Raw genomic sequence first — 15,629 nt, 5'->3', positions numbered from 1 at the left:
ATTAATTAACATGTAATGTATTATTGGTTTCTGAGGTAGGGCTCAGTGATTCATCAGTCTTATGTAATACCCAGTGCTCATTACATCACATCCCTCCTTAATGTCCTCACCCAGTTACCCCATCCCTCCACTCCCCTCCCCTCCAGCAACCCTCAGTTTGTTTCCTATGGTTAAGAGTCTCTTATGGTTTGTCTCCCTCTCTGATTTTATCCTGTTTTATTTTTTAAATGAAAAATTGAAAATCAAATTTTTAAAACTGAAAATCTAATCATGTCTTTCCTTAGAACCCTTCCATGGTTTCCCATTGCCTTAGGCCAAAAGCTAAAATTCTAAACTTGGCCCATAAGGCCTGCATGATCTGGCCTGCTCTGCTCCTCTTCAGATATCCACTTGGCACTGCCCTTTTCTTGCTCTCATGGCTCCAGACTCAATGGACTTCTTTCAGTTCTTCTACGGAATCATGCCCCCTTCCAACTCAGGGTCTTTGCACATGCTATTCCTTCTATTTGAACCAGTCTTCCCCTCACTCTTTACCTTGTAAAGTCCCACTGATCCACCAGGTACCAGCCTAAATCAGTGGCATTTAGCTAGGTATCTGTCTTTTGCTCTAAATCCAATCTCCACCATTCCTTACGCCCTGAGAGACTGACCCCTAGGGAGCGCATCAACAGGAGATTCCGTAAGTGTGGGAGAGTGAGATCGAGTGTTTATTCTCTCAGCTCCCTCCCTGCCATATCACCACTGGTTGGATATGTTTCTCTATCAAAGGCCATGGCACCTGTCAGGCAATCCTCTCTACTCTGCTGTTCCTTGGGGGCTTGGGTAACTATTTCTGTCCCATGTCCCTGGAGCCTATGTCATCCCTTATAGTTTCACTCCTGCCTACACTTTTATAAGCAGACCCTTCATGAAATTCTGAACTCTTCACTGTTTCCATCCAGGGTAACACTGACTGATGTAATGAACTATATACATAGATTTTTATATATAGTGTGCACACACATACATAATATAAATATACATATATGCAAATAACTGAAACAAGTTTCATATAACAACTTATCCTTAATATGTGTGATAATCTGATACTTTTGATTCTATCATATTTTGCCTATAATCACAATCTACTATTGGGTCGTCACCTGCAGTTTGAAAAATGCCCTAAATGACACTTCTGCAAATGACACTTTCCCTGACTCTTCAGGCTGGATCAGGACTCCACTGTTCAAATACTCATTGCACTCTGCACTCACTGCAGAGCTCTCTTCACAATGTGTAACATTCCCATTTTCCCCCACTAAACTGGTAACTGTCATGAAAGCAGGAACATGATAGTGACACTGTGCTCAAGAAGTATTTGCAGAGGGGACACCTGGGTGGCTCAGTCGTTAAGCGTCTGCCTTCGGCTCAGGGAGTGATCCCAGAGTCCTGGGATCCTGCTCCTCTGGGAGCCTGCTTCTTCCTCTCCCACTCCCCCTGTTTGTGTTTCCTCTCTTGCTGGCTGTCTCTCTCTCTGTCAAATAAATAAATAATATCTTAAAAAAAAAAAGTATTTGTAGAGCGAATGAAAGAACAAAGAAAGGAAACTCACATTTAATGTGTTATTCCTCCCAGGACTACTTACACTTGGATTTCCAGTACATTTAATGGTGGGATTTTTAGGGTATTTCTGGGACAGAGAAAACTGGATAGAAGTAGTGGGTTATAAAGTATAAACATTCTATCCTGATGTATTTAAAAGAGGATTAAATACAATTTATAGATATCTATTTCATAAAACTTGGAGTCACCCTTTACTCCTCTCTCCCATTCCTTATCCATCAGCAAATCCTGTCAGGGTTACATTTAAAATATATTCAGAATTCCAGTACTTCACACCCCTTTCTACATGCCATCATCTATCAGGTTCATTACAAGAGCCTCCTAATTGATCTCCCTGGTGTTCTTGCTTCCCTTCAGTCTAAAAGAGTGACCCTGCTAAAATTGAAGTCAGATTTAATCACTCCTCCATACAGAACCCTCAAATGGTTTCTCATCTCAGAGTGAAAAACTTCTTTATAGTGGCCTCCCTGCTTAATTTTTTTTCTCCGTAGAGAAAATTTTTCTCATGTTACCTTCTAACGTGCCACATATTTTACTTGCTTTTTTTTTGGTGGGCAGCAAAGTTTATTGAGCGATAGCACCAAGCTCCCAAAGAGAGAGGGGACCCCAAAGGGTTGCCCTTTTACTTGTTTATTGTCTTGCTCCCCCTACTAGGATGTAAGCTCTATGTGGGCAGAGACTTCTGTGGTTTCCTTTACTGCAGTGTCCTCCCAGCCAAGAACAAAGCTTGGTACATAGTAGTTATTAAATAAACTGCTGAATAAATGAATGAACCCGGAGAGAAACCCAAATAAATGTGCAATAATTAAGCAACGTAAATCTCTGTTATCCACTACTTCATTCTCATCTGCAAGTATTTACTGAAGACCCATTTCGTGTAGGCACGGAGCTGAGCGCCCCGCGAGTTTGTCTGGCAGCGGAATAAGTTATCTTTAAAAGGCAATAAGGCCTTTTCAGGGCACTCCTACTCACTCTGGATTCAAAACAAAGGATGCAGGTAAGACCTTAGGTCATTTCTTAAAAGAGAGAAAGGAGTAGGAGGAAAGGAGTAAGGGGGAAAAACGTAAGACAAGGAAGAGCTCCTCCTGCCTTCGTGCTCCTGGCCTTTCTCTTCCACGCCAGGATCCGAGAGTCTCCGTTCCCCCTACTCCTCTGTAGCAGGAGGGAAAGATACCCTCATGTTGGCGAATCAAATCTGGGACACCCGAGGCAGGGAGATACCCTGCACCTTCAGAAACCAAGCTCTGGGTTTCTCTGACAACGCTCAGCTTTGGGGGACCTTTTCTTCTCCTCCTCTAGCTGGCTACCATCTTGCCTTCCTCTGTTTCAAAATAATACACTTTACAGCTCACAAAGATGAAAGGACTTAGAGAAAGAACTGTAAGAGTGCCTTGGATGTGGTTTATTTCGGTCAAAGACAACAGCTGAGGCTTTTTTTTTTTTCCCCCCTCCCCCCGGCGGTTGTGGAAGATGCCTAAACTGGGGGCGGGGCTGAGAGCTGTTTATCCCACAAGGCCACGCGGCGGGGCTTCGCCTTTCTCTTTCCGCCATCTTGGAGCCTGTGGAGGTGAGGGAAATTCTTGTTGCTGAACTTTGGGTGCAAGTAAGTGCGGTGAGCTCAACCATATGCCTCGGCAGGGCACTGGTGCAGCTCGGAGGCTGTGCCAGCCTGTGATTTTTATGGATTCCAGCAACAGGGAGGACAGGATTGAGGAGATGTAGGACTGATTGTGCTGGTTCCCGCACGCCCGGAGAACGGGCGCTCCCGTCATCGGTGTTGCTTCCTGGGCCTTAGCGGAGTAATAGATGCATTTTGCCGGTATATAGTTCCCTCTTTGAGGCAGTGGCTCCTTTAAGATGAGTTCTTTTTTTCTATGCTCCCACTCCAGACCTGGCTATGTCTACAATCTCCGTTTCCTGAGCATTTGCTTTCCCATTCAATGCTTCAGTCTTACTTTCTGTGGGCTTCTCTGATTCCTCGCTCTTCATTTTGTTCCTACTGATCGTGGTATGAATTTTCTCAGGGCTTCCTTTCGGAGTTTCCAGGAGCTGCTTCTTTTACTGTGGAGTCTTGACACTTTCGTTGTGGTTTTCATTTTGGAGTTGGCTCAGTTACCAGGCTTTCTCTGAGATTGGAAGTCTTGCCCTACTGTGCTTCATGTAGATGTCATGGTATAATTACGTTTCCCCGTACTCCTAACTTCCCTGAAATGCAGAGCAAAAAGGAATGTGCCTGACAGGTTTAGGAAACGAAAAGGACCGGGTGGGAAACGTGCGTTCCAAGGTTTTAAACTGCTTGTTTTTGTTTGTTTTAAGGCTTGCTGGGAACAGGACTCTGTAACGCCAAATAATGTCTGGAAGGTACGGGTTTTAAATAGAATTGCTTTGTATTTGTAGTTTTTTGTCTATCAAGCATGAACAGAAACGTGAGCTTAAAACTGGTGGGGGGGGAAATTAGATGTTTGGTATAGGTAACTTTTGAGTAGAGTTTATTACAGGTCAGGTCTTACCAGAGAAGTGAAACGAGATCTTTTAACAATTTATGGTTACTATGTATCTTGTCTTAGGCTGTGGTCCAAGGCCATTTTTGCTGGCTATAAGCGGGGTCTCCGGAACCAGAGGGAGCACACAGCTCTTCTTAAAATCGAAGGTGTTTATGCTCGAGATGAAACTGAATTCTATCTAGGCAAGAGATGTGCTTATGTGTACAAAGCAAAAAAGTAAGTTTATAGTATTAATGCCTTTTAAATTTTTAGTTGAGATTTGTCTCATTTTCCTATTCAGGGAAGAATAATCAAAAGATGTTGGTAAAGTAATTGGTACTGTTGTGTTTTCTACTTTGGATCTTTAAGGAACTTTGTGGGAGGTTATAGAAGGATGCTACTTGTCTAGGTAGTGTTGGATTTAGGTATCCTGCACTTAGAAATATTACAGCTGTTAATTGTTTCAAGGAAGGAACCAATTCCTTATATTATGCTCCTCTTAAGATGTTAAAGAGCAGTTTTTCATGCGCTTTAATTCATTTTGTTGCTTTCTTGAAATTGTGTTGTATACATGCATAAAAATGTGTCTAGATTATTGATTCTTAAACTTATTAAACCATTTAAAATCTCTGGAGACATGGCCTTCATCTTTGCTCCCCATTCCTCCTGCAACAAGGATGATCCTTTAAAATTATAACTCAGATCACCTGTCCGTTGCTCAGATACCAACTTTCCCCCATCTTTGGTAAAACCAAAGGTCATTAAGGAGGCTTTAACACCCTATTCATTCAGGGCTCCCTGTTTCTGCTCTTAGCCCAACTAGGATTCACTCTATGATACCTTCTGCCTTTCTGTATTTTTTTTAAATATTGCAGCTTTTATCACCTGACATTTAATATATTTTATTTACTATTTGGTCATCTGAAAGGGATTTGTTTTATAAACTGCAGTTTTGTATTTTAGAAAGTTATAAAAAATACATTTATAGAAGTGTCTGGCATACCGTAGGTACTCAAATATTTGCTGAATGAGTGATGCCCCCCCAGACTTTTTATTTTCTCAGGTGACTTCGTGGTTAACTACAGTTGTGAGTTGGTGGCCACTGATACAGAAGTCACCTTGAATTTGTATCACACTACACTCCTTGCCCAGGTTCTTATATCTCTTCTATCCCCTTTTAAAACCAGCAACACAGTGACTCCTGGTGGCAAACCAAACAAAACCAGAGTAATCTGGGGAAAAGTAACTCGTGCTCATGGAAACAGTGGCATGGTTCGTGCCAAATTCCGAAGCAACCTTCCTGCTAAAGCCATTGGCCACAGAATCCGCGTGGTAAGTACCATTATGAGCAGTATGACACTCTGGGGTCAAACTAAGCTCGGGTTTGGGCTCTGACCTCTATAAAGACGATTGTGATTTTAAAATGTCACCCATAAGTTCTGCTTCAAAATCATCTGCTGCTGTGTAGATGTATTATGGAATATCAGATTCCTGGCATTAGAAGGAAAGTGAAGGCAAAGTGTTCAAATGGATTGTATCTGGATTTCAGATTTTGCTAAAGCTTGGGGTGAGGGGGGATAGTATTTAAATGAAGGATTTTCTGGCAAAGATTTACTGGACACAGAAGTGATTGTTAGAAAAGAAAAAATTCACCTTTTCTGGTATAATTCATGATATTCCCATCTCTTCATTGTGACAGTCTTGTTGGAATGGGTGTTTAAGAAAACTGATGCTCATGTTTCCAGGTCCCAGGACTTAAGCTCAAGTCTTTTGGGTCCAGATACTGTGGTTTTTTTCTAAAATAGCTCCTGTTTTCCTTTAGTTAGTATTCATTTTTAGTAGATAGGGCTATATTCTTGGGATCACAGGGTACTTTTGAAACCTGAGCCATTGAGATTTTTCTTCAGAAGGGTTTTACTCTGTTCTTGGAAGAAGCAAAATTAAATGGATTTTCTGTGCTCCCTGTACTGGTTCTTGAAGTGTGTTCATCTAGATGCTTTAAGAACTTAGTTTTCTCTTGGGGCGCCTGGGTGGCACAGCGGTTGAGTGTCTGCCTTCGGCTCAGGGCATGATCCCGGCGTTGTGGGATCGAGCCCCACATCAGGCTCCTCCGCTATGAGCCTGCTTCTTCCTCTCCCACTCCCCCTGCCTGTGTTCCCTCTGTCGCTGGCTGTCTCTATCTCTGTCGAATAAATAAATAAAATCTTAAAAAAAAAAAAAAAAAAGAACTTAGTTTTCTCCCTGCTAGGGTGCAAGTAGTCATTGGATCCCTTTTAGAGATGAGTAATGGGACAGTGGGAGGAAATTTATCCATATTGTTGTACTCAGCTGACATTTACAAATTTGTATATAACATGCATCTAATTACACCATGTTTTCTTTTTTCTTCCTAGATGCTGTACCCCTCAAGGATTTAAATTTAATGAAAAGTAAATAAATAAAGGTGTAGATTTGTTCTCTTGTATTTTTGTTAAATGGCTTACCATTTTCTTTTTCCTAAGTTCAAGTTGCTGTATTTAAATGGTGGCGATTATCCAGCATTTTCAGAGTACAAGGAAGCCAGGGAGCTATATGTAATGGCAATTACAGAGATATAGACAATAGGAGGGTTTTAATGAGGATAGGGAGGATAGAGTATCTTAACACAAAGCCTTACGTGATGGGGGAGGGAAATAAACTTTGATTGGAGGCAGTGGGAAGGAGTATGTTGAAAGTTTTAAAGTGAGGGAGCACATGTTCTCTGAAAAGCTTTTGTACAAATGGAGACTACATATTCCAGGAAGGACAGAACCCAGAAATATTAGCCAGGACAGATAATACCATAACACTTTCCCTGTTTCCACATCAAAATGGATCTATAACTCAGTATGTTTATTTCAACTTTGGTGCTGTGGTTACATATGTAACTGTCTTCCTCATTAGATTGAGTGTCAGTGAAAGAAACTTAAAATTATCTTGACGGCCTCCTTAATTACCTTGCAGTGTATGCACTTGTTATAGGTTGGTTGGGAAACTTGTGACTTAAAAGTGATAGTTGGAAGAAGTTAAAATGAGGATTATATTGATGGTATTTGGCAGCTTGTTTAGATAGGCAAGGATAAGATATCCTTGGGATGTGTGACTGGACAAAGCATGCCAGTATATAACACTTGACTTTTAATAATGTGTAAGTTGAAAATACCAAAATAATACATGCCTCAAGAAAAAGTACTTTTAGTGAGTAGGGGGTAGGGGGATGTTGCCTAGACAGTGTAGCTTTGTTCCATGTTTCAATTTATAAAGTCTAGGATTGAGATATTTTAGTATAAGATGAAACTAAAGCAGGGCTGCAGGGTATTTCAAGTCTCTGAATTGTTGAAATAAAGTTTGTACCAGAGGCTCCTGGGTGGCGCAGTCATTAAGCGTCTGCCTTCGGCTCAGGGCGTGATCCCGGCGTGCTGGGATCGAGCCCCACATCAGGCTTCTCCACTAGGAGACTGCTTCTTCCTCTCCCACTCCCCCTGCTTGTGTTCCCTCTCTCGCTGGCTGTCTCTATCTCTGTCAAATAAATTAATTAAAAAAAGTTTGAACCAACGCATCAGTTTGCAGTACGGCGGCTGTGGATACTTGATTGTTGCAGTAGCAGCCAGCTAGTCCTTTTGTTCACCAAATCTTGACACGCCATTGAAAATACCAACAAGAAACTTGGGAATTGGTCAAACTGAGCCCCTTTTGCAGTTTTTAATTATACTTGGAGTAGCATATGGCAGTTCTAAGAATGGTGTGATTAGCCCAATGGTGGTCTTCAAGCCAAAGTTGCTGTTGGAAGGAAAAATACCATGTTTCACAGAAATGGCCTTGTGTTTGTACTGCCAGTCTCATTTGGGCTTATTTGGGAAGAATGGCTTCAAGGCAACAAGAGGTGGATGGGTCAGATGCAGCTTTGGTCCAGTGTTAATCATGTTTTCTTCACAAGATCTAAGTGTATTTCATGGCCACAGTTTGGTTATTAAAACCCTAAGGAAATTGACATTGAAAAATCGGGTCAGCTGCAAGAAGTACCAATCTCAGACCTACTCCAGTGGGATTTAGTTGTTGAAAACATGACCTAAAAGTACCTACTCTGTCGTTTAAGTAGATGTATCAGTACTTTTTTTGAATTTGAGAGTGTGTGAGTAGGGAGGGGCAGAGGGAAAGAATCTCAAGCAGACTCCCCACAGAGCTTGTAGCTGGATGTGGGGCCCCATCTCACGACCCTGAGACCTTGACCTGAAGCAAAATCAAGTGAGCTGCTTAACCGACGGCCACCCAGGTGCCCCAAAGATGTAGCAGTACTTTTGGAGTGGTTAGGAATAGAGGAAGAAATGCTTGGGGAGGTATTTCATAAAAACTGACCTTTAGGCTTTGTGTGAAAGCAGAAGGCATTTGAGTTACTCTTCAACTGGGTTGTGTAGCGTAACTGAAACCTAATTGTGGGCAATAAATGGAAAATAAATAGAAAACTAAGAAATGGCCAGATAATGCCAGGTTTTTTGTGCTGTACTAAGGAATAAGAGAATTCAGAGACCAATTGAGTCCTTAAAGGTAACATTCCTAGCTTTGGTTGTGCAGTGGTTAATAGTGCATTTATAAAGTTGGAGAACCAGGAGATCATTCTGGGGGTGGGGGAATGTTGAGTTTGAGGAAGCTATAGGATACTCAGTTGTGAACATGTCCATGAAGGTAGCTGGATATTTATGTCTGGATTAGGTTTACAGAGGAGGAAACCTCATAAACCCTGTCACCTTTGTAGGAGTTAAGTGAATATGGTATTCTGAGTAGGATGATGGTAGAGTAATGGAGGTGGATAAACAAGAAGTGGTAGACATTTGAGCAAAGAAGTCTGAGAATCCTTAGGAAGACCTGATGTAGTGGCAGTACAACCTTGCATACAAATTTGTGCTCTTCGACTGATTTAATAATACAGCACTTGTAATTATGAGAGGGTGCTTTATGCATTTCTGTTCCCATAATGAGATTTGGTGAGTACAAAGATAGTCCTCAAGCCAAAGCTACCATTGGAGGAATCCTGTGTTTCAGAGAAAGCATGAATAGCTAGCAGTTTGTTGGCTGGATCACTGAAACAGCCTCTCCCCAGCATGATACAACTTAAAAACTAGCAACTTGATGTTGACTGGTGCTATTCTCCGTTCACAATTCAGTTTAAAGTCTTTATAGTCTTGTAGTGGAAAAAGCACATGTCCTGAAAGTGATAAATTTGGTTTGGAGTCCCAATTTCCACTAGTTGTGGGATGATAGACTCATTATGTAATGAGCTTTTACTGGTAGAATGCCCCACCCTTGAATTTGAGTACATGATCTTTACCAATGAATTGTACAATCTTGGGGGCTATTGTTTCTTTCCTATCCCCAGTTCCTAGTATAGTAATTTACAGTATTCAGTTCTGGTTAAATGGCTGTTCCAGTTCAGTGCTTCCAGTTACCAGTTTTGTTTAATGGGCTTTGGGGGAAATATCCCAATTTACAATTTTTTATAGTTACTCATGGTGTAGATTGAAGGTAGAGTTTGCATAAGGATCCACTTGGTCTCTTCCTGGGTTAAATGCAGTTACAATTTTTGTGGTTTTTTTGCAGTTTTTGTGTTTTTTGTTTTGTTTTTTTAAGTAGGCTCCACACCCAATGTGGGGCTTGAACTCACTACCCAGGGATCAAGAGCCACATGCTGTACTGACTGGGACAGCCAGGCGCCCCTAATTCTTGCTTTGTTTTGTTTTATAGAAGTTAAGGGATGGGGTTGAATAGGAACGAACATACTGATTTTATAAGAAATGACTAGTTAAGAGATGGTCCTAAAATTGGTGACTGAGGATAAAAAGTAAAAATGAAAATTATATTCCATTCATCTTTTATACAGAGGGCTAAGCCATTAAAGGTTCTGCATCAGTTTGTTTGTTTAAGCCACCAGCCACCCAGTGTGGATGTCTATCTTTAGGGTGAGTAACTGAATTAAAGAGCAACGGCCTCATATCAACATCTCCTTACTATTCCCACTGGTCTTCTACAGCCCAACTCACGTGGTCCGCTAAACGGCATTTATTGGCAGGCTTCCCGCATTGAGACGCGACGACCGTGATGCAGTTCTCATCCGCGGCGAACTGGTGGGTGATGCTAGCCAATCAAAAATTGTCTTTTCGCCGGCGGCCAGGGGCGGGGCTGGCGCCAGGGTGGAGACGTCACGTACTCCATGGTAACGACGCTCGGCCCAAAGATGGCGACCGAGTGGGATGGAGTTGCAGGTTCCTACGGTTCAGGCCCTGCCCCTAGCCAGTGGCTCTGGAGCAGGTCTTTATGGGTCCGAGGCGTTTTACTCCTGTTGGCCGGCCTCTGGGCAAGCTCCGCATCAATTCCTGTCTCCTTGGACAGTTCCCCTCCCTGCCGGCACCACGTCCCCTCTGAGACTGAGGTAGGGCGACGGAGGGGCGGGAGCGGGCTCTGTGAGGGTAAAGTAACACGGGAGGCGAAGATGTAGAGGGTAGTTGTTGGAACGAGGTGTGTTGGAGAAGAAAGCGAAATTGGGCCAGAAACTGAACTCTTGGGGGGCTGGACCTGCTGTTGTTGCCAGGTGGACCTTGGGTCCTGAGGCCTTGACCTACCCCTGCAAAAGATGTCGCTGGAGGCTCTTGGTCAGCCAGGAGAAAGAGTTCAAGGACAGACAACACAGTAGATAAGCAGTACAAGCAGGAAAGTTTCTTAAAGTCAAAGTACACTCTAGAGATGTGAGAGCGGGTGCGCTCAAGGTAGTTTTGAGCCCACTGGGTTTGGATTTCTGTTATTGACCCCAGAAACAAAGGGGTGGGATATTCATTACTTGAAGTGAGGATCTCTTAGAAGCAAGGTGGTCTCTTCCAGGAATATAGGTTATACCCCTTTTCTTGCCTTATTTGCCCCATAAGGAACTCTCGTGGAGATTTCGGAGGTGGAGCTCCTTCAAAACCGCAATGCTTATGATATAACAACTGTATAATGAGCTTAGGTCACTTAAGCGGTCAAGATGGCAGTCCCTTGTGGTTTTCTTTTGGAGGGCTTCCAGGACAGGTCCCTTCCTCATTAGTTGGCCATGATTTCCTCTTTGCTGGCCTGGCAGCATCTTGTTAGAACCTAACTAACTGCCTACTCTAACAGTGTTAACTCTTTCTTCACCCAGCAAAGTGGCTGAGTTAGGCACTCAGAACACGATGGCTTTCCTGTGCTGAGACTTGTAGTTAGGTAGTTGTAGAGTGGTGGTTTTCAACTTGAGAGTGCATCAGAATCACCTAAAGGATTTGTTAAAACACAGTTTGCTGACCTACTCCCCCACTTTCTGGCTCATTAGGTCTGGGATGGTACCCCAAGTTTGCAATTCAAGTTGCCAGATGGTTGATGATGATACTTGTCCAAAAACCACACTTTGGGAACTACTTACCTAAAGGTTTTGGAAGACGTTGATAGGAGAACTAAAGGCGTTGGAAGGATATTGGGGGTTCTCTGTAGACAAAATTCAGGCTTATTTTCAAGTTACTTCACCACATTGCTTGCTTTACCCTGTTCTCTTACCCCACAAGTGCCTGCCTCATTCACACTCTTTTTCTTTCTCTACATCCTTTTTTTTCTTTTTTTAAAAGATTTTTATTTATTTATTTGACAGAGAGAGAGCACAAGCAGGAGGAGCAGGAGAGGGAGAAGCGGCTCCCTGATGAGCAGGGAGCCTGATGTAGGGCTTGGTCCCAGGACCCTGGGATCATGACCCGAGCTGAAGGGAGACCCTTAACCGACTAAGGCACCCAGCACCCCTCTCTCTACATTCTTTTAATCCTAGTTAAAGTTCCCTGAGTTCAAGACAGTCAGCTGAAACCACTCCAGCAAAATGCTTTTTCCATTTCATAGCATCTTTTATCCAAGTACTGCTGTGTGGAGAAGGTTTATTTCTCAGGCACTTCTTTGTAGTTTTGCTTTTGTAGTTAAATTTTAAGGTTCCTTCGAATGAGGTTTATGTCTTTGATTCCTCCACAGTGCTTAGAGAGCCCACAATAATCACTGTTCTTTGAGGAAAAGAGATGGAGTACCTGGGGCAGGGCGGCATGTTATGATTGATTCTATAATTTGTCTTATTACTTTATCAAGAAATACTGATCTAGAAATTTTCAGTTCAGCCCAGAAATCTAAGACCACTCATTTTTGTGGTAACTTCCAAAAAGTTCTATGCATATTGTTCATAACCATATGTGCCAAAATACTAAGTTTGGGGCTTGTAGCTATAGTCCAGCTTTTATCATGACACTGCATTTTGGCTGAATTTTATTTATGTTTTAGTCTCTTAGCAACTTTTAAGTTTATAATACAGTATTGTCGACTGTAGTCACTATTATTTATTTATGAGTTGCAAGGTTGTACCCTTAAATAATATATCCCCAACTTTCCCACCCCCAATGAATTCTTTAAAAAAACATAAAACAAAAACAAAAAACCATGCATGTATAACCCTGTGCTTCTTTCTTTGAATTTAGATTACAGTAAGAGAAAGCTGTTCAAAGAACTGTAAAATCTCTCCACTAGAGGGAACCTAAATAGCTGTTTCTTCTAGTGATTGTTGTCCAGTGTTCAAAACTCCCAATTTATATTTGAACATCTCCGTGAATAGGGAGATTATCTCCAGAGGCAGCCCCTCGGCTTTTTGGAGATCACCAGTATAAAGGTCTTCTTTTTATAGAGCTGAAAACTCTTCCTGAAATTTCCACCCGCTATTCCTATTTATGCCTCTTGGCTAAACAAACTCAATTGTGATAGTGCTTCAGATATTAAAAGCAAGCTATTAAGTTCTTTTTGAGACTTCTCATCATTAAGAAATTTTCCTAGTTCTTCATAGACTATGTAATAACAAGTTCTCCTAACCATTGTCTTAGCTTTAACCTAGACATAAAGTATAGGCAAGAATTATTCATTATACTCATGCTGGCTCAGTTGGTAAAGTGTGAGATTCTTGATCTCTGAGTTCAAGCCCCATGTTGGGTATAGAACCAACTCAAAAAAAATTTTTTTGACGCATTTAACTTGTTTTCAACTAAAACCTCTAAGTTTCATTTTTTAATTATGTAAATTAAAGCCAAAAAAACCGAAATAGTGTAATGAACTCCCATGGACCCATCACCCAGCTTTAACTCTTACCATATTCTCACATTCTTGTTTCATATACTTCCACCCATCCCCCATCCTCTCACTTGTTGTTACTTTTAAAAGTTTGTTGTTGGGGCACCTGGGAGGCTCAGTCGGTTAAGCATCTGACTCCTGATTTCTGCTCAGGTCATGGTGTCAGGGTTGTGAGATCAAGCTCCACGTGGAGCTCCGTGCTGGGAGTGGAGCCTCCTTGGGATTCTCCCTCTCTCTCTGCCCCTCCCTGCCCTTAAAAAAAAAAAAAGAAATATTATTTTAAACTTTTTTAAAAAAAAATAATCTCTGTGCCCAGCATGGGGCTCAAACCCCAAGATCAAGAGTGGCACGCTCGGGGCGCCTGGGTGGCACAGCGGTTAAGCGCCTGCCTTCGGCTCAGGGCGTGATTCCGGCGTTATGGGATCGAGCCCCACATCAGGCTCCTCTGCTGGGAGCCTGCTCTTCCTCTCCCACTCCCCCTGCTTGTGTTCCCTCTCTCGCTGGCTGTCTCTATCTCTGTCAAATAAATAAATAAAATCTTTAAAAAAAAAAAAAAAAGAGTGGCATGCTCTACCAACTGAGCCAGCCAGGTGCTCCTAAAAGTTTTCTGGTAAAATTTACATATATTGAAATGCAATAAATGCAATCATGTCCTTCACATGAAACTTGTAACCATATGATATAGAACATTTCCATGTCTCCAGAAAGATCCCCACCCCATCTTGTGCCAGTTGGTCTCCCCCATCCAGATACCCCAGGCAACAATTGTTCTCTCTTTTTTTCTCTTTTTTTCTTTTTTTTTTCCACATGAGATTAGTTTTGTCTCAGGACCCCTGGGTGGCTCAATCAGTTAAGCAACTGCCTTCAGCTCAGGGCATGATCCCAGGGTCCTGGGATTGAGTTCTGCATGGTGGTCCTTGCTCAGCAGGGAGCCTGCTTCTCCCTCTGCCTGCCACTCTCCCTGCTTGTGCTCTCTCTCTCTCTGACAAATACATAAATAAAATCTTAAAAAAAAAAGAAAATTAATTTTGTCTCTTCTAGAGCTTAGTTTTACACAGATGGAATTACGTAAAATATTTTGTTATATGATAGAATACATTGACTACATTGAATTTTCCAGTAGTAAATAATGTAAATAGCAATTGCTTTTTGTGATAGACCCTATTTAGTCTTAACTTAAGGATGTATTATCCTTTTAATATACCTCTGAATTCAGTTTGTTAATAGATTGTTAAAGATTTTTGCATCTATGTTTATGAGAAATGTTGGTTTATAATTTTTTTTTTAAGTGAAGTTTTTGTTCATTCTTTTTAAAGATTTTGTCTATTTGAGAGACATCCCTTTGTTCATTTTCGATACCAGAATTATACTGGCCTCACATAATGAGTTGGGAAGTGTTCCATCTTCTTGTATTTTCTAAAAGAGTTTGTATAAAATTGAAATAATTTCTTCCTTAAATGTTTAGTATAATTCATAATTGAGACCGTCTGGGTGGACCTGCCATTTTCTTTGTAGAAAGTTTTTAAGGTACTCTTACTGAGGGATGCCTGGGTGGCTCAGTGGTTAGGCGTCTGCCTTCAGCTTGGGTCATGATCCCAGGGTTCTGGGATTGGTCCCACATCAGGCTCCTTGCTCGGTGAGGAGTCTGCTTCTCCCTCTGCCTGCTACTCCCCCTGCTTGTGCTCTCTCTCTCTCTCTTTGACAAATAAATAAAATCTTAAAAAAAAAAAAGATACTCTTACTGAGCTATAATTTATATAACATAAAATTCACCCACTTAAATGTCCAATTCAATGATTTTTAATAAGTTTACAGAATTGTGCAGCTATCAGCACAATCCAGTTTTAGAATATTTCCATCAGCTTAAAAAGATCCATTATGATCATTTATAGTCAATCCCTGGGGCATCTGGCTGGCTCAGTCAACAGATCATGCAACTCTTGATCTCAGGGTCATGAGTTTGAGCCCCATGTTGGATATAGAGATTACTAAAAATCTATCTGTCGATCTACCCTATCTATCTATCTATCTGTCTGTCTGTCTGTCTGTCTATCTATCTATCCATCCATCCATCCATCCATCCATCCATCATCCATCTCTATCTCTATCTGTTTATTTGTCTATCTGTCTGTCTATCTGTCTATCTAGTCAATCCCTGTTTTTACCTCTGGCCCCAAGCAACCACTATGTAGAAAAGCTTAGATAAATCCAATTTCTCTGATACAAGTCTGTTCATACTTTCTATTTGATTCTGTGCCAGTCTTTGTAGCTTGTGTTTTTTGAGGATTTTATTTCATCTGAATTGTTAAATTTTTTGGCATAAAGATGTCCATAATAATTTATCCTATTGATGTCTGTACAGTCTATAGTGATATCTACTCT

The 15,629-nt window shown here is 41.5% G+C and overlaps 3 protein-coding genes across 7 annotated transcripts in view; 2 read left to right on the top strand and 1 right to left on the bottom strand.

Annotated features, from left to right (window-relative positions):
* The window catches only part of IQCG (IQ motif containing G), a 45,687-nt gene extending 42,934 nt beyond the window's left edge, over nt 1–2,753 (bottom strand). For all 3 annotated transcript variants that reach the window (XM_008708407.2, XM_008708409.2, XM_008708410.2), the window contains exon 1: nt 2,692–2,753. The gene's annotated coding sequence lies outside the window, so the exon portion shown is untranslated. The remainder of the gene's footprint in view (nt 1–2,691) is intronic.
* A 336-nt stretch (nt 2,754–3,089) lies between these two features.
* LOC103678951 (60S ribosomal protein L35a) lies at nt 3,090–7,461 on the top strand. Of its 3 annotated transcripts, none has more exons than XM_008708413.2 (5): nt 3,090–3,205; nt 3,919–3,963; nt 4,170–4,322; nt 5,273–5,417; nt 6,479–7,461. In XM_008708413.2, the coding sequence occupies exons 2-5, from the start codon at nt 3,953–3,955 to the stop codon at nt 6,500–6,502; spliced, it is 333 nt and encodes a 110-aa protein (XP_008706635.1). In that variant the 5' UTR covers nt 3,090–3,205; nt 3,919–3,952; the 3' UTR covers nt 6,503–7,461. The 3 variants fall into 3 exon arrangements, with proteins under 3 accessions (XP_008706635.1, XP_008706636.1, XP_008706637.1); XM_008708414.2 differs by having other exon boundaries at nt 3,113–3,169; XM_008708415.2 differs by having other exon boundaries at nt 3,196–3,214.
* Nucleotides 7,462–10,302: 2,841 nt separating this feature from the next.
* LMLN (leishmanolysin like peptidase) overlaps nt 10,303–15,629 on the top strand; it is a 74,670-nt gene continuing 69,343 nt past the window's right edge. Inside the window, exon 1 of the mRNA XM_040621358.1 lies at nt 10,303–10,527. Within this exon, the coding sequence (XP_040477292.1) occupies nt 10,309–10,527 (219 nt within the window). The 5' untranslated portion in view covers nt 10,303–10,308. The remainder of the gene's footprint in view (nt 10,528–15,629) is intronic.

This window comes from Ursus maritimus, unplaced genomic scaffold (assembly GCF_017311325.1).
Source record: "Ursus maritimus isolate PB19 unplaced genomic scaffold, ASM1731132v1 scaffold_4, whole genome shotgun sequence".
Taxonomy (NCBI): Eukaryota; Metazoa; Chordata; class Mammalia; order Carnivora; family Ursidae; genus Ursus; species Ursus maritimus.
This window is presented reverse-complemented; position numbering and strand designations above follow the sequence as displayed.

What these genes read in the sequence shown, in the direction of transcription:
- LOC103678951 (XM_008708413.2), top strand. An exon ending in TATGTGTACAAAGCAAAAAA is followed by an intron (nt 4,323 to 5,272) that starts GTAAGTTTATAG and finishes TTTTAAAACCAG; the next exon opens with CAACACAGTGACTCCTGGTG. An exon ending in TTGGCCACAGAATCCGCGTG is followed by an intron (nt 5,418 to 6,478) that starts GTAAGTACCATT and finishes TTTTCTTCCTAG; the next exon opens with ATGCTGTACCCCTCAAGGAT.